The sequence below is a fragment of the Chlamydotis macqueenii genome, chromosome 1, assembly GCF_036417535.1.
Source record: "Chlamydotis macqueenii isolate bChlMac1 chromosome 1, bChlMac1.mat, whole genome shotgun sequence".
Lineage (NCBI taxonomy): Eukaryota > Metazoa > Chordata > Aves > Otidiformes > Otididae > Chlamydotis > Chlamydotis macqueenii.
The window spans coordinates 47530047-47552697 of NC_141556.1; the positions used below are offsets into that span (position 1 = coordinate 47530047).

At 46.9% G+C, this 22651-nt stretch overlaps 1 protein-coding gene across 1 annotated transcript; it reads right to left on the bottom strand.

Annotated features, from left to right (window-relative positions):
- Nucleotides 1-2352: 2352 nt before the first annotated feature.
- DUSP6 (dual specificity phosphatase 6) lies at nt 2353-7273 on the bottom strand. Its single transcript, XM_086740062.1, has 3 exons — nt 6355-7273; nt 5326-5763; nt 2353-3886 (listed from the first exon to the last, which is right to left on the bottom strand). The coding sequence occupies exons 1-3, from the start codon at nt 6755-6757 to the stop codon at nt 3579-3581; spliced, it is 1149 nt and encodes a 382-aa protein (XP_086596188.1). The 5' UTR covers nt 6758-7273; the 3' UTR covers nt 2353-3578.
- Nucleotides 7274-22651: the final 15378 nt, after the last annotated feature.

The following is a 22651-nucleotide window of genomic DNA, read 5'->3' on the forward strand; positions in this document are numbered from 1 at the left end:
CCTATACACATCAGGCCTGTCCCTACAGGCACAAAGGATTTATTCTTCCCTTTACAAATTACTTTACCAGCTGAGGAACTGCAATAGCTGCCAAACCCCCTAGAAGCCAGAGACCTCTGCCCCATCCCAGCAAGGACCGAAACGAGGGAGGGGAAAGAGGAAGCAAGTTATTTTGAAACAAGTGCCGGGGGGGGAGTGACTTCAGGAGCAAGCAGAGCCCAGCCTCAGAAAAGCTGGCAAGCGTTCGTGTGGCATGAGCTGTTCCCGTCACCGTGCTGGGCCAGAGTCACCCTGGAGCACGTGCAGGGAGGGTGAATGTTGCTGGTGAGAGCCCTCACCACTTCTCCCTCCAAACCGTTTGTAGTTAAGAGCCAGCAGTGTGAACACCCCCAGGAAAACCACAGGTTGAACCAGGTTTTGGTTTGGCTTCAGTTCTGTTTTGGGTTTGCCTGTGACCAAAGTCGTTCTTTCCCAGTCCTGGTTCAAGTTCAGCCAAGGTTTCTGACTAACAGCCTTAGTTCAGGCCTCACTTGAGGGAAAATCTGCAACAAGTTTTCTGCCTGACCCTGCTGTATGTGTGTGCGTGAGCAAAGCTTGTCTTCTTTGCCTGCTTGTCCTGAAAAATGATGAATTGCAGAAGTACCCATTTGGTGTTAGTCATTCGGGGAGGCAGGAAGGAAGCAGGAAGCCCTTGCAAGCACTAACTTCGCAAAGCAGCTTGCAGAGAAAACCAAGGCCCTCCTCCCCTAGGCCGCACACTGCTCTTTACCTCCTCACCTTAACGGGCACCTAGTCACAATTAACATTTGCAACTCATTCAGCCAGAAATATTTGCCCGGTGCAAACAGCTGAGGCATTCGGCATCAGCCTTTTCCCAGTGCAAGGCGTATTAAAAAAAAATAATAATAATTAAAAAAAAAAAAAAAACCAAAAAAAAAGGGAGGTGGAAGGAAGAGGAGCCCTACACTTGCTGAATGGGAGAGGCCCGATGGCGCTCAACAGGTTCAGTTCATGCTGTGACCCTGCCCGGCTTCCTGCTATTCAGATGTGTTACTTCCCCTTTGTGGTAATGGCCTGTGGCAGTCGGCCAGAAAACACTATTAATTTCAGAAGTGGCCTGACAACAAACCCACAGCGAAACGAGAGGAAGTGGCGGGGAGGCCATCTGTTGACTTCAGCAGAACAGTAGGGACGCAGCGATGTAGGTTCTACGAGGAAAGCAGATTAATAATCCACAAAGAGGAAACTGGCTAAAATTATCCGCAGACCATATTAAAAAAAAAAAAAAAAAAAAAAAAAAGAAAAAGAAAAAAAAAACCAAGGGAGTCACTTGAGCTGCAGCTGGACAGGAAATTGCTAGAGCTGCTTGCAAATCTCCACTTTGAACAGAGCAGCGTAGGGAATGCCAAGAGCGGAAACCGTTCAAAACTGGATTAGCACAAGCCAAGTTTAACTGCAACCCACTTCTACTTTCACAGTTTATGCACTCAATCTAGGCCACTACTGCATGAGACACTGACTCACTTTTTTTTTTTTTTTTCCCCCACGTGTTTTGTTTGCTTTTCATTTCACACACTTGCAATTTCTAAAATTACTTGAAATGTGCTCTGGCTGCCGGGAGTTCTGCAGCACCCCAGCCGACAGCCCCAGCTGCAGCATCAGCCCAGCACTGTGGTACTTGCACACAGATTTTGGCACAGCCCCACCTTGGGCCACTTCTCATCAGGAAGGATGTTAATGAAAATAAATTGCAGCAGGAAGTTTTGCAATCGCTATAATCCTCCTTTCCTTCTGCAGAGACAGGACTACTTGAAGATTCCAAAGAGGAAATGAGGTGACTGTGGGTATAGAGAGACTTTTCCTCCTTGCCTTCACCTGCTGGGTTGCCACACAGCTGAACAGCAACAGAAAAATAATTTACAGGCTGCAGACTGTTGATGGATCTCTGTCAAATGAGTTCCTGCCAGACAGAGGAGGAGAGAACCCATCTCATGGCATCTGTAACAGAGTGGCCAAAACTTGTGAACAAGCCGAGAAAACAGCAGCTCCTTACTCAATGCTTATAGCCCATGGTCAGGTGCATCCCTGGGGTAGGAAAGGGATGCCAGAATATTTCGCAATTAACCTAAGGGCTTTCAAAAGCATTCCCTTCACCAAAGCAAGACAAGAATTCAGCACATGCACTGTTTATTCATTTAAGCACCAGTGGACCAAAGGGGAAATCAAGGCTTTTTTGTCTTAGGGGCTGTACAAAAGCTATTGAAAGCAATCATTACCTTTAAACATAACCATATGTGTATGTGCAATTAACTACACCCACACAGAAGGGAAAGGGGGAATAAACCAGCCAGGTTCTCAATAGCCAAAAATAGTTATTTATTTATTAATAATTTAAGGTTTTACATTCTTATAATAAATTCCATCTTAGAACTTTTACACTGTGAATTAGACTCTCCCTTATTGGCAACCATGTGCAGGTTCACTGTGCCTACACACAGGTACAAATGCTCGCACATACTTCCAGTTTTATACAAAAAAAAAAAAAAAAGACGCAAAATATTGCATTTGAGGTGAAGCTCCCTGAAGAATTTGTACAGAGGTAATGCACTGTTTAGCACATCTGAAAGTTTTAAAAAGTGATCAAAAATCTTTCGCATTCAAAGACAAACCTCCTCCCAGATGATCTATTTACAAAAGGTAAGGCAAAAAATTAATTTAATTAAAAAAAAATATATATATATATCATGTGGAAACTACATCAAGAGCATGAAGGGGAAAAAAAAATTACCACAAGGAAAAGAAAAATATATGAAAAAAGAGACTGTACTTGCTCACAAAAAATGACTTGCAAACTTCTCACCATTGCTATTTCTCCCTCATGGAAACCTTGCTTCAGTTGAACAATAAAATTAAGCATGCTGCAAATATATTCTTTGCAATTAAAAAAAAAAATCCAAACAAATAAAGCAGAATTTATGAGGAGAACAAAAACATGGATGTCCCTTAGATTGATTTCTTGAATATATGTGAATTTTTAAAAAAAATTGCAAATCGATTTAAAATTAAATATTTACATTGATCAAGTAGAATATTACCGAGCTCCTGGCAAACAAGTACTCCAAATACACTAAGCTGAAATCTCTTTCTTTGGCTCCTCTAAATTAAAACAAACAAACAAAAATAACCAGTCTTCATTGAAGACAGAAATGTGTGTCACAGATCCAAAAGCAGAGAGGGAAGCAGGACAGTTCCAGTCTCTAGGGAGCACGTGCTCAGCCTGTCCAGCCTTGCTCTACCCCCTTAGAAGTCCTCGGACCCAAACCAGTGCGCAAGCAGGGACGAGCCTGCTGCCCACCTGCCTCCCGGTCAGCGCGGTCCTTCCCAGAGAGCTCACCACGTTCCCTCCCTTCGCGACAGCCGATTCCGTACTGTGTAACCTTTCCTAGCCTGCACTGGCGGCTGCTTTTATGATAGCAGAGGCCAGAAAAAGAAAGCTGCGTTTTTCTTTATCACTGCCAAAGAGAAACCATTGAGGGATGATCCCATGAAACGGACAGGAGAAGGGAGGCGGTGGGAGCTCACGTGGACTGCAGGGAATCCACCTGGAAGACATTCTGGTTGGAAGGGGTGGTAAAGTACAGCTGCTGGTTTGGTACTCGATTGTCACAGGGGCTGCTCAGGCCCAGAGTCCGTTCAAAGTCCAGCAGCTGACCCATGAAGTTGAAGTTGGGTGAAATGTTGGACTTCTTCATCTTGACAATATCATAGGCATCGTTCATGGACAAGTTGAGCTTCTGCATGAGGTAGGCCACCGTCACTGTGACCGAGCGGCTGATCCCTGCTAAGCAATGCACCAGGACGCCACAGTTCTTCCCCCGTGCTTCATCTGTACAAAGAGGCAGAGAAGGACACGTAAGACAGGGGAGTTGGTAACTGATCTCTCAACACCAGTGAGATTAGCATCAAGTAGGAAGAAAGAACGATTCTGATCCCCAGTGCCATGCAAGAGTTAACTTCACCGGCTTAAAACCAGGACAAGAGGAGAATCCACCCCCCTACGTACATGTACCCGAGTCCAGGGGCTGAGAAAACTCAAGAATGAGACAAAGGGAGCAGGATACTCTGCGTGACACTGTTTTAAAAGTCAGTTTTAAAAAGACAGGCTTTCGCCTGGAGATTCGCCTGGAATTCTTACAGTCCCCTTGCCCCAGCATGGAAATCCTGCAATATGTCACTGAATGCCTTTTATACAGACCGGCAGACTGCAAAGGTCTATTAAATTATTCTCCAACTGTTGTGCAGCTAACAATGGAGGTATTCAGGCATTTTAAAAGAATGAGGGAAGTCACAGGGGACAGCCCATTAGGAGGAACAGGATGTCAACATTGGTTGAAAATGGGTTCCTTTGTAATAGGAAATGCATTACAATGCCTGGAGATTAGTTTCTTTGTGGCTTCCAGCCCACATTTCTTCCTGCTGGGCTCAGATTACCTACATTCTCCACTATTACCGGTATCATTCAACCGGATTACAGCACAGCTTCCCAACAGATACTGCGATGCCCACCCCACCGCACCCCGATGGGGTGATTTTAGCCCTCCCCGAAACCAAGGGGAGGGCAAATTTTAACCAGGACTCCTTGAGCCCAAGGGGACGCGTTTCCAAAGCTGACGGGTAATGTCTAAGGGCTGGCTAACCGAGGCACCAAGCCCGAGAGGTAGATCATTATTACCACCAGATTTAATTAAAGCTCTGACTATACATTTGCCAGGGATACTGCTTATGAATAACTTGTATTTAAAAGCTAAAGTTAGCTTCCTAGATCGTTTCTTTTTATTACACTGCTCTTCAGTAACCTCGAGAAGAAAAAAAAAGCCCAACAGAAAAAAAAAAAAAAAGGATGAATAAGCCATCGAGCCCGGGCTCTTTTGCCCCGCTATCCCCACCAGCAAGGGATTTAAGATCATCCCCCCCATCCCCCCCATCCTGCGCATTGCTCAGCCCCCAGCTCTGACACAAACGGCTCGGAGAGGAATCCCACAGCCAAGCAAACCAGGTATGCGTGTGCAACCTGCAAACGTTGCTTACAATTCCCTGGGGGTCCTTGATGATCCCCCCCAAACAGTCTCCACCCGCCTCTCAACTTAAACCGGCTTTAAAACGAGAAAGCGGGGCATTCCTCCCCCCCAACTCGAGACTACCAGAAACGCTGCCACCGCTTCTCGCCCGAAATCGCCTGAATTCTGCACACACAGACACACACACACAAAAAATATCGAATTCTGCTGCTTGACATATGGCTGTTAGCAAATAGCCGGGTCTCACCTATGAAGGAGATGGCCTCAGGAAAGAACTGAGACAGGTTTTGGCTCCAGTGGTCAGAGATCGGGATCTGTTTGTACTTGAATTCGCCGGCGTTTTCAAAGAGATTAGGCAGGTTGGGGGTAACATTCAAGATGTATTTAATGCCAAACTCTTCTAAAACGTCCAGGTTAGTGGAGTCCTTGGCACAGCCTAAGTAGAGGTAGGGTAAAATCTCCACCGGGAAGGAAGGCTGGTTGTTGGAGAGAGGGCTGCCATCGGAGTCGGTGGCACTATTGGGGTCTCTGTCAATGTCAGATTCAATGTCTGATGAGGAATCGGAGCTGATTCGGAGGCCTCCCAAGCCCAGGACTGGCAAAGGAGGAGAGCTGCTGCTACACGAACTGTCTAGGTTAGTTTCGCAGTGCAGGGCGAACTCGGCCTGGAACTTGCTGAAACCACCTGGGGAGAAAAGCGAAGAAGGGGGGGGGGGGAATGCAACCAGATATAAGAGGGCAAGCCGACGTATTTCCCTGGTACAGCCCTGTCTGCAAAGGAGCATCTGCTTCCCACCCTCTCGAGCCCCGGGAAAAAGAAAAAAAAAATAATCACACTCTCACGCAGACGGACTAACGGAAAAGAAGGTTTAAGAAAATGGCCCGCTGCGGTGGAGGGCTCAGCACACGGGGGACGAAAGCCCCGCGCCGTTTCTTCCCACGGGGCCCTCGGGAGAGCTTCTGCCCTCCCTAGGTCTCGCCACGTCTGCCCTCCCCCGTCCTCCCCACGCTGCCCCAGCCATTCCAGCCCCGGAGATCTCTTTACACAAAGCGAGGACAGAGATGCTGGGGGGGGGGGGGGGGCGGGGGAAAAAAAAAAGCCCCTGCCTGGGTTGGTGTCCTCCCGGAGCATCAATGTGCGATGCCCCAGGGACGCTGCGGACACCCCCTCACCTCCCCAACTTCTCCGGGGAGAGCCTCCCCGACACCCCAACAGCTCCGGACCCCCAAGCAGGCAGGCAGCGATGTGTATCCCCCCTCTCCAAACCCTTCTCACCTTCCAGATAAAACGCCTTGCAGCCTTCGTCTTTGAGGCGCTTGAGGAGCAGCCCCAGCACGGACTCGCCGCCCGTGTTCTCGTTCCAGTCGCGGCTGTGCTCGTCGTACAGCACCACCGTGTCGGTGCCGCACCGGCGGGCGAAGCGCTCCCGGTCCTCCTCGCTGCTGGAGACGAGGGAGCGGAGGGGCAGGTTGCCCTTCTGCAGGCGCCGCAGCATGATGCCGGGGATGGCCACGTTGATGGCCGACTCGATGTGGGACGACTCGTACAACTCCTGCGGCCGACAGTCCATCAGCAGCAGCCGGTCGTTGCCCATCTCCAGCTGCTCGTTCAGCCACGCCACGGATTTACTAATCGCCATTTCCGACGCGAAAGGGACGGGTCTGAGCGTATCTAGCATGAGGAAGGACGGTGCAGGATCGGGGTGGAGGGGGGGAGCAGGCTCTGAAAGCGCCCCTCACTCTCACAGAGGCATGCGGCTGGCAGGGCAGACGGGCTGCGCCCCTCCAACTCCGCACAACTTATCTCCCTCCGCCCCGGGAAAATGAATCACGCAGCAGCCCCCCCTCCCCACTCCGCGCCGCCTCCCCCGAGGCGGTGGAGTCACGGGGAGGGAGAAGCGGCCCCGGTGTGTGAGTGTGAGCGTGTGTGTGTGCCTGCGTGCGCGCAGCCAGCCTGCCCGGTCTCCTCCGTTGGTTGGTTTTTTTTTTTTTTTTTTCTTGTATTTTTTTTTCTCAATGAATCCCTGAATGAACCTGCCTAATCGCCGCTGCAGCCCGAGCCCTCGGGCTTTTTCCTCCGCCCCAAGTGAATGAAATCCAATTAACGTGCCGCCCAGCGGGGCTCCCCGGCTCGGCTCGGCTCGGCACCGCAGGCGCTGCTGTTGCCGGTACCGGTGCCCCGGGTGTTGCGGCGCTGCCGGGCCCGGCGGCTCCTCAATGGGGCGGAGGGCGGCCGGCTCAATGGGGACGTTCTGCGCCGCAGCCAATGGGGGCGCGCGGAAGGGGCCGTTGCCGCGGCGACGGGGCCGGCTGGAACAGGTTGTGTTGATGAATCGGTAATGAGTTTGTCATTCACAAAAACGGAAAGGAATTTCCGCTCCGGATAAGCCGAGTGCAAACAAGCGGCAGCCGCGGCGCGGCGGGCGAAAGCGGGGGGGGGGAGCGGCGGGGGCAGGTGAGGGGGCGCGGCCCGGCCCTCCCTCCCCCCCACCCCCTCCCCGGCACCAGCCGGAGGGCTGGGGCCGCCGCCGCCGCCGGAACAAAAGGCACCTTTCCTTCTCCGTCCATATTTCCTCTCCCTAAACCTGACGCTGGCGAGGCGGGGGTGGGGGGGGGCAGCCGTGTCCCAGCTCTAATTTCCCAGCCGCTGATCCCGGCCCGGCTTTTCATTAGGGCGTTCCGGGAATCCCATTTTTAGGGAGGTGGGTAGCCTCTGTCCTCAGCCGATCTCTACGCGGGTGAAGGGTAAACCCCGAGCTAATCTCTTCCTACGCGGCCCGGCTTTATTCGCTGCAGGCGCGGAAGCCGGTGCCGCTTCAGGAGCCGTCTGCGGGCACTGCTAAAGTCCGGGCGGGCCACCCCAAAAACCTGACGGGGGAAAGCAGCTGGTCTCTCCATGTAGCTGGTAATCGAACCGCCCCGGCCCGGCGGGGGGGGGGGGCTCGCACCTGACGACCCCCTACCGCCTCACCGGCTCCTCCCGCGGGGCCCCGCCGCCGCCGTCCAGCGCTTCCCCCGCCACCCTGGCCCCGTCCGGGCGGAAGGGCACTGCCGTCTCCGCCGCACCGGGAGGCGGCGGGTGGGGGTGCGGGGCTTGGGGCCCGGCGGAGCGGCGCCGAGGTAGCTGGGGCAGGGGGCTAGTTGGGGGAGGAGAGCGGGTGCCGAGGTGCGGGTCAGCAAACGGGTAAGTGAAAAGCGAGGGGGAGAAAATAAACCGGCAGAAGCCTGGCCTAAATGCTAATCCCATCGCCAACATCTGCCCGGGAGTAAAATCGCTCCGAAGAGGCCAATCTCGTTTGCGCTGCTGCCGTGCCTCGGGGCTGGGTTGTTTTTAACCCCGGCTGAAGAAGATGCCGTGGGGAACGAGCGGCTGAAGGGCGTTGACCCTGGGAACAGATAACGGCATGGGCAGCCTTGGGTGTTCTGCTCAGAAAACATCCGTGACGTTACTTAAAAGCTGGTACGTCAGTCATTGCCGTGTCAAGGAAGGCTGACACCCAGGACATCCTCCCCGGCAAGGATTTTGAGAGGATGCAGGCTTTTTTTTTTTTTTTTTTTTGGAAGGCTAGAAAGTGGGACTGAAGTTTTACAGAAACTTCGCCTTTATCAGAGGGATTCGGCTAGGTGAACTCGCTGGACCCATTCACACGCACCCTATACCTTGTCCCACTGCTCAGTGGGTGCAAACTGCCCAGCCCACCTTGCCCACCACCATCCTGCCCTCAAAGGGTTTCCAGGCTGTTCTTACCAGGTGCTTCAACTGGCTGATCAACTCTGCGTATTCAGGGTGTGATGTTTAAATGTTCAGGGCAGTGACAGATCAAAGCAGGAGCCTTTGATTTTTATTTATTTATTTGTTTACCCCCCCATATTTAAGGCTTCTGTTTTCATGTTTTCACCCATGTTGGGGCTCAAGCAGGACAGCAAATTCTTTGGGGCTGGCAGTGTTGATTACTCTGTATCTGTATGGCAAATAGCACAGGCAAAATGAATAATCATGTCACAATTTAAGTCCTACTTTTTTATTTTCTTAAGTTTGGCACCATGTTTCTTCTTTATCCCGCTTCTCAAGCGTATCAGATCAACTTTTGTTCAAATCTTACAAACTAATATAATCCAGACCTCAGCCTTACTAATTATGGACTTCAGGCTTAAGAAATGGAAGTTTTGGAAACAGAAGTTCTGCAAAGCCTGAGCAAATGAAACAGAAGTTCTCGAACCATCTCAAGTGTAGTTATCTCTCAAGGTAGTGTATAATGCGATGATTGTCTTACAACCATCTCAAACATTTCTTGTTCCTTGTTTATTCTAATAATAAGCTATATTTTCCCTGTTAACCTTCATCCCAACCAGAGCCACAGCCAGAAGAATCCTTAAATGATCAATTGTCTCCTAAGGGGTCAGCTTAGAAAACAAGCAGGATTCATACTAAACTATAGTGAATGTGACCTGGAAGTTAAAGACGGGGACAATTTCAGTATAACATTGTGACAATTCCCAGCAAGCTTGACACAATGATAAATACAATTTCCTTCTTGTAATCTATGTTATTATTAATTAACATGGTTTTTTGGGGTTCCATTGTATGTTGATTACATTTTTAAAAATGAAGGTGCATAGAAAAACATCAGCACGTTGCAGAGTTAGGATTCGAAGAAAACAGAACAAGCCCCAAATTACTTCCATCAAACACTTCCATATTCTTATAAGGTAAACTTGTCTCTCTGATGACTCAAATATTTTAGGAAGAAAATATGTTCTGATTATCATCTTCAGGGCATTTTCAGTGACGTTTCACAGCAGTGGTTTAAAATAAAAATCTTAGTCATTCAACATTTTAAGTGAAAGCTACATATTATGCAAGCAGTTTATCAAACCCGTTGAGATATCTGCCTGGTAGTAGTGCAACAGTAAATAATGATAGCATTTAAAGAGATTTTTATCATTAGGACTGTCAGATCTGATTAAAATGTTATAAGCATCAAAGTTAAGTATATGAAGGCAATAAAAAGTTAGATGAAGGATGGCTCAGGAGAGTTGTATTTCCCAAGTGGAGCTGGGGCAGAGGCTTGTAATGAGGATGGCTATAGCCAGCTTGTGGCATGGCAGCAGTATGAGGGTGGCATTTGGCAGGTTGGGAGCCAGACAGGAGATTTTGCACTGCAGCAGAGTTAAGCAAGTAAAATACAAACGGCACCCTTTGAATTTGTAGTAGTACATCCCTCAGCACACACCAGCTGAAGAACTCTAAAGGAGAATGAAAACTACGTGGGACATTGTTATCTTTGTGTTCACATCCCTGTATGCGCTTACTTTTCCTCTCTCTGTCTGATCCACACTGTCCTGTTAGTCACTGCGGGTTGCAGGAGTGGACTCAGTTAACCACCCTACCATCTGATGCTCTATCAGAGACCAGATCTACAGCCCACGCCTCACCAGGAGGTCACTTATCCTTCAACTTCCGGAAGTTTTTATAGCACCTAGGCAGTAAGAAGAGCCTATTCCTGTTAACCATGATCCCTTCATTCATCCACTCACTGGCAGAGTTAGCTTTTGAATGAAGAAGTGTTTCTTTCTGGGTGTGGTTTGTCTTGTTTGTGAGGTGGATTTTTTTTTGTTTTTATACCTCCCCATCCATGCAATAAACCCCTTCAGCCCAGCTCAAAGCATATTCATCATGAAAAGCCTATTTTGCTGAGTTTGTGGCCATAAACTTTCTGCTCATTCTTAGCATGTGTAGAGGCCTGAATAGATCTCCAGTAGTGTTTATAACCTGAGCTTTTCTTAGCCAGAGATGCAGACACAGGGGACAAGAGTCTCGAATGGAGATGAGAATTGTGTGTTGCTATGCCTAATTCCTTCATGTCTCTCCCTGTAATAGAAGCCCTGGCCCTGAAGTAGGCGGATGGGCTATCTACATAGTGTAATGGGAGAGAGAAGTACCAAAAAGGCAGGTATCTATGACATTTTGAAACCAGGCCAACTGGGCCGCTGTGAGGCGCTTCACAGCCTGGGATACTGAGGCAGTGATGCAGAGGCATCCTCAGGAGCCTAAGCACTGAGGAAGTTTCTTCCTGCATTAGACATCAGGAATGGGAAAGTTTTTTCCTTACATAAGTGCTTTTTTCCTCTAAAGGTGCAAGTTCACTCCTCTCTTCTACTTGATTTGGAGCAGAATTCGATAGAAGCCTGTCTTTCTAGGGGGTGTAAAATAGGAAAGTCTGTTCTGTTTCTTTGATCAGACTTTTCCCGTGTTGCATCCGTCAATATTTATGAAAACAGGGACTCCAGCCTTGGTTTTCCACATCCAGCTGATGATCTGAATCAAAGTGGCAGGGACACATTCTGTGTTGGCACTGTTTGATGCCAGGTGAGCAAAGTACACTCTGGGATTGCCTGCTGGAGAAGGCCAAGGAGCATGAAACATGCTGGCATCAGGATTTTGGTTGAGGTGCCAACTCAGCTCAACTCTGGAAATGCAGGTGCTTGGAAAATGTGGTGGAGATAGGTTTCTCCACTGACAGGTCACACGTAGGCATGGATTTTGAGGATCTTTTGACTGTCAGCTTTGACTGAAGCAGCAGATGCTTGTGATTCAACTAGGTCAGCCTTAGGTGTCAGAAGTTAGATATTTACATTTTAGCTAATTATTTCTCTTAATAGTGACTTTCTGGGGGTCTTTAGAGAGGACAAATGGCACTCTGGAGCTGCTCAGTTCCCTTCACTGTCTCTAAATGGTGCCCTGTGTAACCAGCCCTTACTTTTAGGTGCTTACCTATAGGTAAACCTCACCCCTATGTTTATCTGTAAGTCCCTCTCACAGTTCCTTTTAGTTTCAGTAAAAGTGAGAATTAATGGTCTATGTTGGTTTGTGTGAATGATCTATTTGAAAACAGAAATACACAAATCATCCTAGACCAAACTGGCCGTAAAGTGCAATGCCTTTGGTGCAGAGCTGGTTAGTGCAGGGTGCCTGAAAGGAAGAACAAAACTGCCCTATAAAGCATTTTACTTGTTTTATGTAAAGCACAAACAATTTATGGAAATGGCATTTAGCTGATTATTCAATGTCCAATTATTCGCATCTAAAATAATTCCTGAAGTTGGAGAAATAAAACACTGAATGACTCCATTTAGGAAATCCTTTTGACTCAAGTGCTTTCCTTGAAACAGCAAATAGCTGGATGACCTCAAGCACATATTTAATTGTGCCTTGTAATAAAGTAATGTAATTAGCAATTACTTAGGAATGACACTTTAAAATACTTAACAGCTACTACAGGCATGTATTTATTCAAGAGGATTTGTTTTCTTTTGACTTCTTGTAGTATAAACTAAGTTCCCTTCTGAATGTAGCTCATTCGTGAATTCTCCAAATGGTTCCTCAGGGTGTGCAAAGGTGAGCAGTTCTGCTTGACAGTAGATTTCTAATGGCTGTAGGCTTCTCCGTTTTTGTTTTTTTTTTTTTTTTTTTCTCCCCACCAGTTACTGCCATTGGTTGTGGCAGTTCTGGTGTCTCCGACCTGTGTGTCACTTCACAGTAGTTTACATTCTGCTGGCAGCAGAAACATAGCACAGGTGGGCAGCTCTGCCTTAAAAATAATAAACGTGAAGAGAACAGACAGCTATGTGTGTGCATACTTCTCTTATAATTAATTACATGTTAATTTGAAAGCTTTCAAATAAAAAAAAAATGGACTGTACGATAGAGGCAAAAAAGAGAAGCAGACTAAATTTTAAGTGTATTGAGACTGTGATTGAATAAAATACTCATATGCCCTTAAATTTGGTAGTAGTGATTAAATTAATAAATTAGTTTACTAGTTGAAATCCAGGTTTGTATGATTCTGTTACCTTAGCTGAGGAAAATAGCAACTCCTGTTCAAAAGTCCTGATCCATGGTGCAGGAATATCGTGCTATTTATCTAAGGACAATAATGTGCTTGTATTACTTCTTTGCCAGTACCAAAGAGTTCAGTAGTGGCCAGCACATGTTCTCACGTTTTGCATGCTGGTGTGTTTCTCTCTGCTGTTGCCTGCTATTTAGGGACAGTCTCTATGACACTGTACTGGGCACATACATCACACCAGATGAGGCTGCTGAGAAAATGCTGTAATCTCTTTAGCACTGGCCATTTTTATGTGCTTGGAAGGGCTTACTGGGCACTGACATGTGGGCTTACCTGGGGAGGCATTAGCACTGTTGCTAAAGTATCTTCCTTCAGTAATACTGTCCCATTTTCACCCCGTTCACTCATCCTGCAAGGAAGCAAACCCGACAGCATCAAGCAAGTGTAGAAAGCAGCTTTCTGTTCCCAGTGCTAAAGATTTATTTTCCTCTGTGTTTCCGAGGTGCCCCGCTCCCAAATCTCTCTCTTGTTCTGACCATGGGAATAAAGCCTGCCCCAGGGATGGCTGAAGGCTTGTTCCAGGCTGTGGAAAGAGCAAACAAGGACTGCGTTTCCACAGCGCTGGGTAAGTCAGCTCTGCAGAGAGCAGAGCAGGGACAGCAAATTACGTAAGAAAAAGATCTTCATCCTGGGACAGGCACATTCAGGAAAAGAAATGCCATGCAGCTCTCTTATGTTCTGGTTCCAAAGAGAGGCAATTAGGAGTCCAACCCAGGCATGAACAATTCAATTTCCGCTGTCTGTTTTTTATACGGCCATTGGAATGTGTCCTGGGGACCCGATGGAGCCGAGGACACAGTTTGGCTCCAGGATGTCACAGGGGGAGAGACGAGGACAGATATATGTCCTGGCACCTGCAACTCCCATTTAGCACATCTGCTTTCCTTTTCACAGATGTAACCTGCGTGGGGACCTCTCCTGGGCCAGGCAGGACCTGCACCAAATGGGATGAGTGCATTGACACAGGCAAGCGTTTCCTCCTTGCTAGGGCTGGGAGCTTCTCTGGTAACCTGCTGCTGTCAGATGCAGTTTGGTAAAAGCTTATTGAGGGGGAAGCACCAAACTGATAGCCCCATTTTAGGTGCTAAAATGTCCTGATTTGTTAAAAAAACAGGGCTCAAATCACATGTTAAATTTGCAGCACCAGCGGCATTGCTGGCTTCCAGGAGACAGCATGTGGCAGGAGTGTTTGTGGTCTTTTCATCTGGAAGCTTGAGAGACTTTGGTTGGTGGCAGAGGGGAAACCAGGATAAAGAGTTTGGTGTAAATAGAACAAATGGGGAAAAGATAATGCCCTAAATATGGAACAGTATTTAAAATGTCTACTGCAGGACTGGGTTGTGCACATTACTAGGAAAGTATATATTTAAGGTCTACAGTCCTTTCAAAGGGTGTGCATCTCAAGGTATAGCCATAAATGGAGCGCAGTGGAATTTGAATGGGAATAAAACAGAACTGTGAAACTGTACAGGAAGCAAGGACCAGGATCCAGCAGTGCCCTTCTCCCTTTCCAGTCTGCACCAGGTCAATGCCTCAGCACAGGGCTAGGATGAGCTGCACGGAGGGGAGTGCTGCCCTGCAGATAAGAAAGTTCGTAGCCAGCTCTTATAACTGCATTTGGAAAGGTGAACATCACACGTGGAAGTCAAAACTGAGTAGGTTATAGGTACAGTTGCTTCTGCATCTCGTTTCAGCAAGGAGAATCCAGAAGACCATGGCCAACCACATCTAATCCCATCCCTGCCCTTATATGGGGCTCAGGCAGGATTTCGGAGAGCAGAAACCCTCCGCAACACTGCCATTCTTGGCTGCTTCCTCCGTGATGGGTGGGCAGGATCCCGAAGATATAGATTATCCTTTTTTTTTTCCCTGAGTGAAATGTTACTTTATTGAATCAGGGAAATCACATTAGAATTACGCTGTGGATGATGTATCCTGGATGGTTAGGTCTTCAGATACGTAGAGGAACGCTCAGTGAGTCAGCCCTGCAATTTTTGGTAGAGTAGGTCTATTCCGGTGTGTGGGTGTTCGCAGAACAATTACGTAAGTGTCAGGGTAGCAAGGAACTTTTGACATTTCTGGCAGCTTAACTGAGTTCTTTTCAGTCAAAAATACACTAATTGTTGTTCTCCTGCATTAAAACACACATCATTGCCTTAACTGGATTTGGGGAGCATTTTTTAAAGTATCAGTTGTCAGGGCAAGATATTGGAGCGATTTTATTCTTGAGAAAACAGGAGATTTTTCACAGTTACAGTGAGACAAACATTTGTGCGAACGGTTTTAAATCATGTAAGAGAGTGCGAAAGTTGCTATGCCATATGCCTGGAATTTACTATGATAAAGCTAATTACTGCCACTGAATGCAAGGGCCCGTCAGCATTTTCATCATCACACCCACCTGCAACACCTTTTCTCTTTTTTTTTTTTTTTTTAGTTTTAGTTTGCCTGATTTTTTTTGCCTATATAGTTTTTGGGCTGCAGAATCATAATGCAACACTTGAAATGCCTTGTGGCCTATATTCAAGGTGAGCAGGTTAGGTACCCCACTGAAGTATGGTGGATTAAATTACGAGGCAACTGCTTTTCTACATGTATTACACAGGGAAAGAAGGAGAACTGGTTTGTCTCCCAAGAGCAAGATACCAAAATTAGTCAGACTAGGTCAGTGTCCAAATGGCATTTTCAGAGAAGATTTAGCTCTAAAGATTAAATATGAAAGAAAAATAAACCCTAATAACCCTTTTCTTTCTTGTTTGATCCAAGTTCTGCATTTAGTACCAAAAACCTTCAGTTGAACTAGCCAATTGATTTTTTTGATCTGTATAAATATAAAATCTTTCAAATTATCATGACCTTGATACACTGTCTCTTCTTCTACATGGTACAATTAATGAGTCAGGTCACATTTCTGAATGGTGCTGGGCATCTAGCTGAGGTGCCTGGGTGGTCATCCATCAAAACAACATTTGTCCATGGCTCTTGGAGAGTCAAGAAACGACTGTAGAATGTTTTTCACTTTAAAAAGTATATTTTTTTAACTCAGTCAGAGAGAAGGACTCTCTGGGTTCAGAGGGAGAACTGAACCTACCAGTGGTGTGGGTGCTTGTCCACACTCAGCACGTAGTGTCTGTTAGCAAGTCCTTACCAAGACTGGAAGTACGAATTCTACCAGTGAGAGTATGTGGTAAGTAATCACTAGGGTAACCTGTGTTCTTTGGGCTCCAATCAGTATATTTTTGGCCAGGAATTTTCCTCATTAGTGAGGACAACTTCAGCCTGGATGTTCTGGCTTAATGATATGTACATTATGCCAGCTCAGACTCTTAGCATAAGGGGGTACATTTTATCACTTGTCTCTGAAAATAGCAGACTCAAAGTTTGAATCTGAAGTCACTGCAGTAATCCCATCGCTTCTCCAAAACTTAGAAAATCCTGGAGATCTGCAGTGTGAATCCATGGCCTTCTATCACTCGCAGCCTGGTAGACTGAAGGGATTCATTGTTCTGATGTGTGCAGGAGGAATTGCTTAAATCCAATGAGCACAAACAAAGGGACTCTCAGTGCCTCATATTTCCTCCCCAGGATTTATGCAAAGTAAATAAAGGAACCAAGTCTTCTGCACTGAGTGCTCAGGATGAGAGCACTCTTCACTCCAGCCCAGTGCTTTTAACTGCCACCCGTGTCGATTCATGTAGTTACTCAGAGAAAACTGGAGGTAAATAAGCATGAGTCCTTGCATACCAAGAGCCCTCTATGCTCACTGATAAAATTAATCTCTCTTAGATTCAGACACAGGCTAATTATTTAAAAACAATTGCTCCTGCTCCTCTGAGACTCATTAACAACCCACGTGATGCCTCTGCTATGTCAAGTGGACAAGAACTGTTACGTACAGGTAGGGAGAAGTCACCTACCCACACGATTCAGCTTCAGGGCAACTCAGAAATGTACAACAGGATGATTTGTTTCAAGGGGTTTGTTAGCTGGAGGGTTTTGTTTTTGTTTTTTCTTTTTCTTTTTCTGAAAACCTACAAAAGTAAATGTATGAATACTACATAATATGTTGGTAAAGCTGAGAGATATACTGCTGTGGGAAAATACTGATTACAACCTGCTAATTGTCGGATGCATGCCTGTCCCTCTCTATTGAGGCGGTAGCGCTTGATTCAATCACTTTGGTGCTATTTATCTCATCTAGTAAGGTGATCAGTATTCTTGAGGTAGAGACTGAACTGGAAACAAACAGAGCAGTAGGTATTCTGGTTTTAGTGGCGAGGCCACTGTAGGTAAATTGACCCAGTTCTCTTCATCGATATGTTCCACAATAAATAGCAACTGTAACATTAAAGGAGTGGCAAGAAACAATAGGAAAATTCGTAGCCATTAGAATAACTGCAGTCTGCTGTGAAAACCATTTTAGTTGTAGTGCCTCACCTCCCCGTGAGTAGTGTTAGAGCAGTTTTTCAAGCTAGGTTGACTGACATAATAAGGCAAAAGCAGTGCCTGGAACAGGACTCATGATGTCTTTTTCCTCTTGTAAGCATAGCCCATATTGATTTTGCAGCTGAGTCCCTGTAGAAATATATTGCATATTACTTTAGAAGGCAAATGAGGCCAAAATTGCAGAGAAATTAACCGAGGCCTTTTTATTCTCAGGCCTTGGAACTGATCAGTTGCTCTGATCATCCATTAAGCTGGATTCAGCACATTGCCTTTAGAAAGAAGAGGAAAATAGCTGAGAAGTATTGGTGATGGTTGGACTGGATGATCTTTTAGGTCTTTTCCAATCTTGATAATTCTGTGATTCTGTGAAAATGAACTTCTGGCCACAGAGACAGTAGAGATGAGATGGGAAGAACATGCCAGAGGGATCAGGTCCAGCTGTGGCAAGGCGAGCTCTAACCAGCAATTACAAGTAAGGTGAAGGTGACCCCAAAACCTCCCCTATGCCAACAGCTGCTCTGTGGATCTGTGCAGCTCCAGCCCTGTGCCCTTTGTCTCCTTTCCTTCCAGATTCCCACCTGACCTTCATAGTCAGGCCTCCAAAAATACGTGAACTGCCTCCATTCACAATGGCTTGAAGAGTTTGCCTGCAAGCAATTCCTGGGCATCTGACATGTGTCCTACCTGCACTTCATGAGGCACACGGATGAAAGGGTTACATAGGCCAGCAAGGAGGCAACTGAGCATTTGCTGAGGTTGTTTTTGCCTAAGGCTACCCCTTAGAGCAAAAGCCTGTTTGGGAGCAGCTGGGAGACTTTTTGCTTGCTCGGGGTGGGGTTATGAACAGTGTCTGAGGTCAGGGAGGAAGGAGCCAAGACAAGATGGGGCCACTGAACCTGGGATAATAGCCCTCCATGAAACGTGGTCTCTCTGTCTGAGAACAGGCTGCCCACTCAGTCTGGTCTCTGAGCTCTTCTTACCAGCATGGGGAGAAAATGCCTTAGCTAACATATTCTTAGATAGAGACTGTTTTCTTTCGCTGTTCATAATCGGCCCAGCAAGGGCATTTGTTGAAACTCAAGGTGTCTATCTTAATTTCTGCTGCTGGGTGAGAGGGCATCTCACATTTCCCTGTGAGCATAGTCTAGTTCACTTTTGGAGGAAGTACAAAATGCTTCTTGAGAAGAGGCAGGAGGACTTTGATCTCTGACTCGTTCCCTTCCCTCAGATCCAAAGAAGAGTTTCTAGGAAGCAATTTGTTGGTTTGGGGTTCTTTTTGTTAGAAGACATAGCACTTCTAGAAACCTACAGTCGCTGTATACTTGGAAGAGGGAAGATGAGTGTATAATTTCAGAGGAATCAAAATTATTTCCTAAGATCTGTGTGTCAAAGATTTCGTCCAAGGCTTTTCTTAGCACAAGGTCCATGTTCTTCTGAAATTTCTGGCATGTTTTCAGGGCTTTCGTAAGAACATGTGGGCTATATTTGCTATGGAGTGGCCCTTGGACCAGAGGGAATTTTACCTTCCAAGAATCAACTTCATCTGAAGCAACCCAAAGATCATGTCAAAGAAAATTTTTTTTTGGCCCCACTGTCAGCAACATTTGTGAATGATGGAAAACCACCCATATGGCTAAACATACTATTTCCACTCCCCCACAAGTAGTGACTTAGAGGATGAAAGTAATATTCATCCTGATCATCTGTTTTGTAACAGGATATTTATCTCAAGCTTTCAGGAATGTCATTATTATTGGGGGAGGAGGGGAATGAGCAGTAAGACAGGATCTGTAATAGATTATTGATGCTGAGAAGCGAGTGAGCCAGAGGGAAGGAAACCTGTCTGAACCCCACTAGCCCTGCTGTTGCCCAGGAAGGGGGGCTATGGGCCTGTGATAATACAAGGAGGAGGAAGCATTCTCACAATGGTCAATTAGGAGTCCAAGGAGACTGAATGAGGTTTGAAAAATGGTAAGACCCTGAAAAGGACGATGACACATCTAATGCGTGCAAAGAGAGGACTGGTTAGGACAGGGACTGGCAACAAGACTGTAAAACTGTGTGAGCACATCCTTGAAAGTGAATCCTGTGGCGCTGCAGGGAGGCTGGCAGTGGAGGAGGCTGAATCTCAGCTCTGAGGCTCTGGTCCAGTTAAGCAAATGGCATGGTTCTGATTGATACTGGCCCAGAACATGGCTCAGTGGTTGTGGCTGCCTAAAAGCAACCTAATTTAAACTCCATTTCTGAACTAAGGAACATGAAAATTTCAAAGCTTTTTGTTTCCAGTCAGGACTTCCAGGAGTGGTATTAATAGCTTTGGTGAACTGTATTCCATTGATTTAAAGCACCTGTGCTTCTCAAAAGTCAGGATTTTATCAATTTTTTATCACTTACACAGGAAGCAGTGCTGGGCTTAATGCTATTTATCCAGTTGGACATATTGACTTTGACTTAGGAGATCAAAGCATTTGGGTTAGGGATTGTGTAACATCTTCCTATAAGAACTGTCGGGGTAAATTTACCAAAGCCTGAAATTTTGATTGATGATCATTTTGCATGAGTGTTCAGGATCAGGAAGCAAACAATAGACCCTTTCTCTTAATGGAGCTGCAGGCTGTGGCACCTTTAAACGTACATATTTTGAAACGCATTTCATCACCTCCTGGAACATAACAGTACACAAAACCCTGGAGGTACACTTGAAACTGAGCTTTCCCTCAGCCGCAAGGAGGTGACCCAAGACCTTTTAAGATGCAGCTTGCTGCAGTGCAAATTGGGAGCCAGTAAGGAGAATAAGTTACTTGTCTTTTGTCTTTTTTTTTTTTCCCCTCCGTTGTAATAACAGCATTTCCCAAGAGGTAAGAGGCTGGGAAGTGCTAGCTTGGGAGCTCAGAAGTTCAGTCCTGTGCTCCTGTGAGTCCTCCTTGCAGCTCTGCAGGCAACAGCACAGCCTGGCAGATAGATCCAGCCCTTCCTCCAAGACTGGATAAAAGAGTCCTGACTTTTTGTCCCAGCTTAAGGTAGAATCATAAAATCATTAAGGTTGGAAAAGACCTCTAAGATCAAGTCCAACCATCAGCCTAACACCACCATGCCTACTAAATCATATCCTGAAGTGCCATGTCTACATGTTTTTTTAACACCTCCAGGGATGGTGACTCCACCATTTCCCTGGGCAGCCTATTCCAGTGCTTGACCACTGTTTCAGTAAAGAAATTTTTCCTAATATCCAGTCTAAACCTCCTCTGATACAACTTGAGGCCATTTCCTCTTGTCCTGTCGCTAGTTACTTGGGAGAAGAGACCAACACTCGCTTCCCTACAATGTCCTTTCAGGTAGTTGTAGAGAGAATGAGGTCTCCCCTCAGCCTCCTCATCTCTAGATTAAACAACCCCAGTTCCCTCAGCTGCTCCTCACAGGACTTGTTCTCCAGACCCCTCACCAGCATCATTGCCCTTCTCCGGATGCACCCAGCAACTCAACGTCCTTCTTGTACTGAGGGGCCCAAAACTGAACACAGTGTTCAAGGTACAGTCTCACCAGTGCCAGGTACAGGGGCACGATCACTTCCCTACTCCCGCTGGCCGCACTGTTCCTGATACAAGCCAGGATGCTGTTGGCCTTCTTGGCCACCTGGGCACACTGCTAGCTCATGTTCAGCCAGCTGTCTACCAGCACCCCCAGGTCCCTTTCTGCCACGCAGCTTTCCAGCCACTCTTCCCCAAGCCTGTAGCATTGCATGGGGTTGTTGTGACTGAATTGCAGGACCTGGTACTTGGCCTTGTTGAACCTCATACAATTGACCTCAGCCCATCAATCCAGCCTGTCCAGATCCTTCTGCAGAGCCTTCCTACCCTCGAGCAGATCAACACTCCCACTCAATGTGGTGTCATCTGCAAATTTACTGAGGGAGCACTCAATCCCCTCATCCAGATCACTGATAAAGCTGTTAAACAAGACTGGCCCCAAAATTGACCCCTGGGGAACATCGCTTGTGACTGGCTGCCAGAATGGTGGATTAAAAGGATTTAACTCAATTTAGCACAACTCTCTGGGCCCGGCCATCCAGACAGTTTTTTACCCATCACAGGATACACCTGTCTAAGCCATGAGCCACCACCTTCTCTAGGAGAATGCTGTGGGAGACAGTGTCAAAAGGTGAGACGTATCACCTTCCATGAACTGGCTTCCCCCATTGATTTCTATGTGAAGAGTACTAAATACGCTTGTTAAACACTTTGGCATCTTATATTCTCATCCTCAAACTTCTAAAGGGCAGGACACTGGCTCCCTTCACTAGGATAATGAGGAGAGACTGCACAGAGCAGAGGTCAGCAGAGGATTCTAATTTAGGGGCGCTAGCTGCCCCCAAACAGAGAATACCTTCTACTGTGGCTATACGGGGAGCCATGGAGAGTAATCTCCTGCCTCTGTCTCAAGCGAAACCGTGCAAAATATCTGTTTCAGCCTCAGTGGAACTGAAACGACACCGGTCCCCTCATCACAGGAGGTGGTGTCAGCATGGATGTACTCTTTGGATAATTGCCCTTGCTGCAGTAGCAGGGGGCATGTACAGAATAAAAACAGGTGAAATATGACAGATGATTGTCTGAGTTTTTCTCTCAACACAAAGTTAAAACCCAATAAGTTATATAGCATTATACTGGCCCTATTACTGTCCATCCATGGGTTTGAAAGCCAAGCAGAGCTTCGATCTGCTCTGAAAATTATTGCCATTGTATAAGACAGTGTTTCTCTCTCCTTTTTTTTTTTTTTTTACTAGGTGCTCAGAGTGCAGACTATGCCCTAAAGATGGACCAGCCCTACTTTGGCCTGTCCCATCTCCCAGGCTGTGCCCCGTGGGTCTGCCCCCAGGGCCGAGCGCAGCTGCAGGGAGCCATGCTGGCTGGCAATTACCCAGGACTCCAGTGTTTGCAGCCAGCTTGCTTCTACCCAGGGCAGGGTGGACATTTTGAGTGGTGGTAAGGGGGTTTGTCACTGCCGCCGCCGTTTTGTCTGCTGGCCATGGCCTTCGTCCTGAGCGTGCCACGGCCTGTGCACGGCTGACCTGTGTTACCACAGCACGCAGAGGTCTCCTGTCCTGCAGAAGGGCGGCGGTTTGAAAACGTTCTGTGGGCTTTTCCTTTCTTTTCTTTTTCTTTTTTAGCTACAAACAAACAAACAAAACCTAATATTTAGAGTGTGGATTGCATGGCT

Excerpts from the sequence above, each read along its gene's own strand:
- DUSP6 (XM_086740062.1), bottom strand. The coding sequence starts at position 6,757 with ATGCTAGATACGCTCAGACCCGTCCCTTTCGCGTCGGAAATGGCGATT. Across the intron at positions 5,764-6,354 it reads CAAGGCGTTTTATCTGGAAG|GTGGTTTCAGCAAGTTCCAG; the intron begins GTGAGAAGGGTT and ends TTTTCTCCCCAG. Across the intron at positions 3,887-5,325 it reads TGAGGCCATCTCCTTCATAG|ATGAAGCACGGGGGAAGAAC; the intron begins GTGAGACCCGGC and ends CTCTTTGTACAG.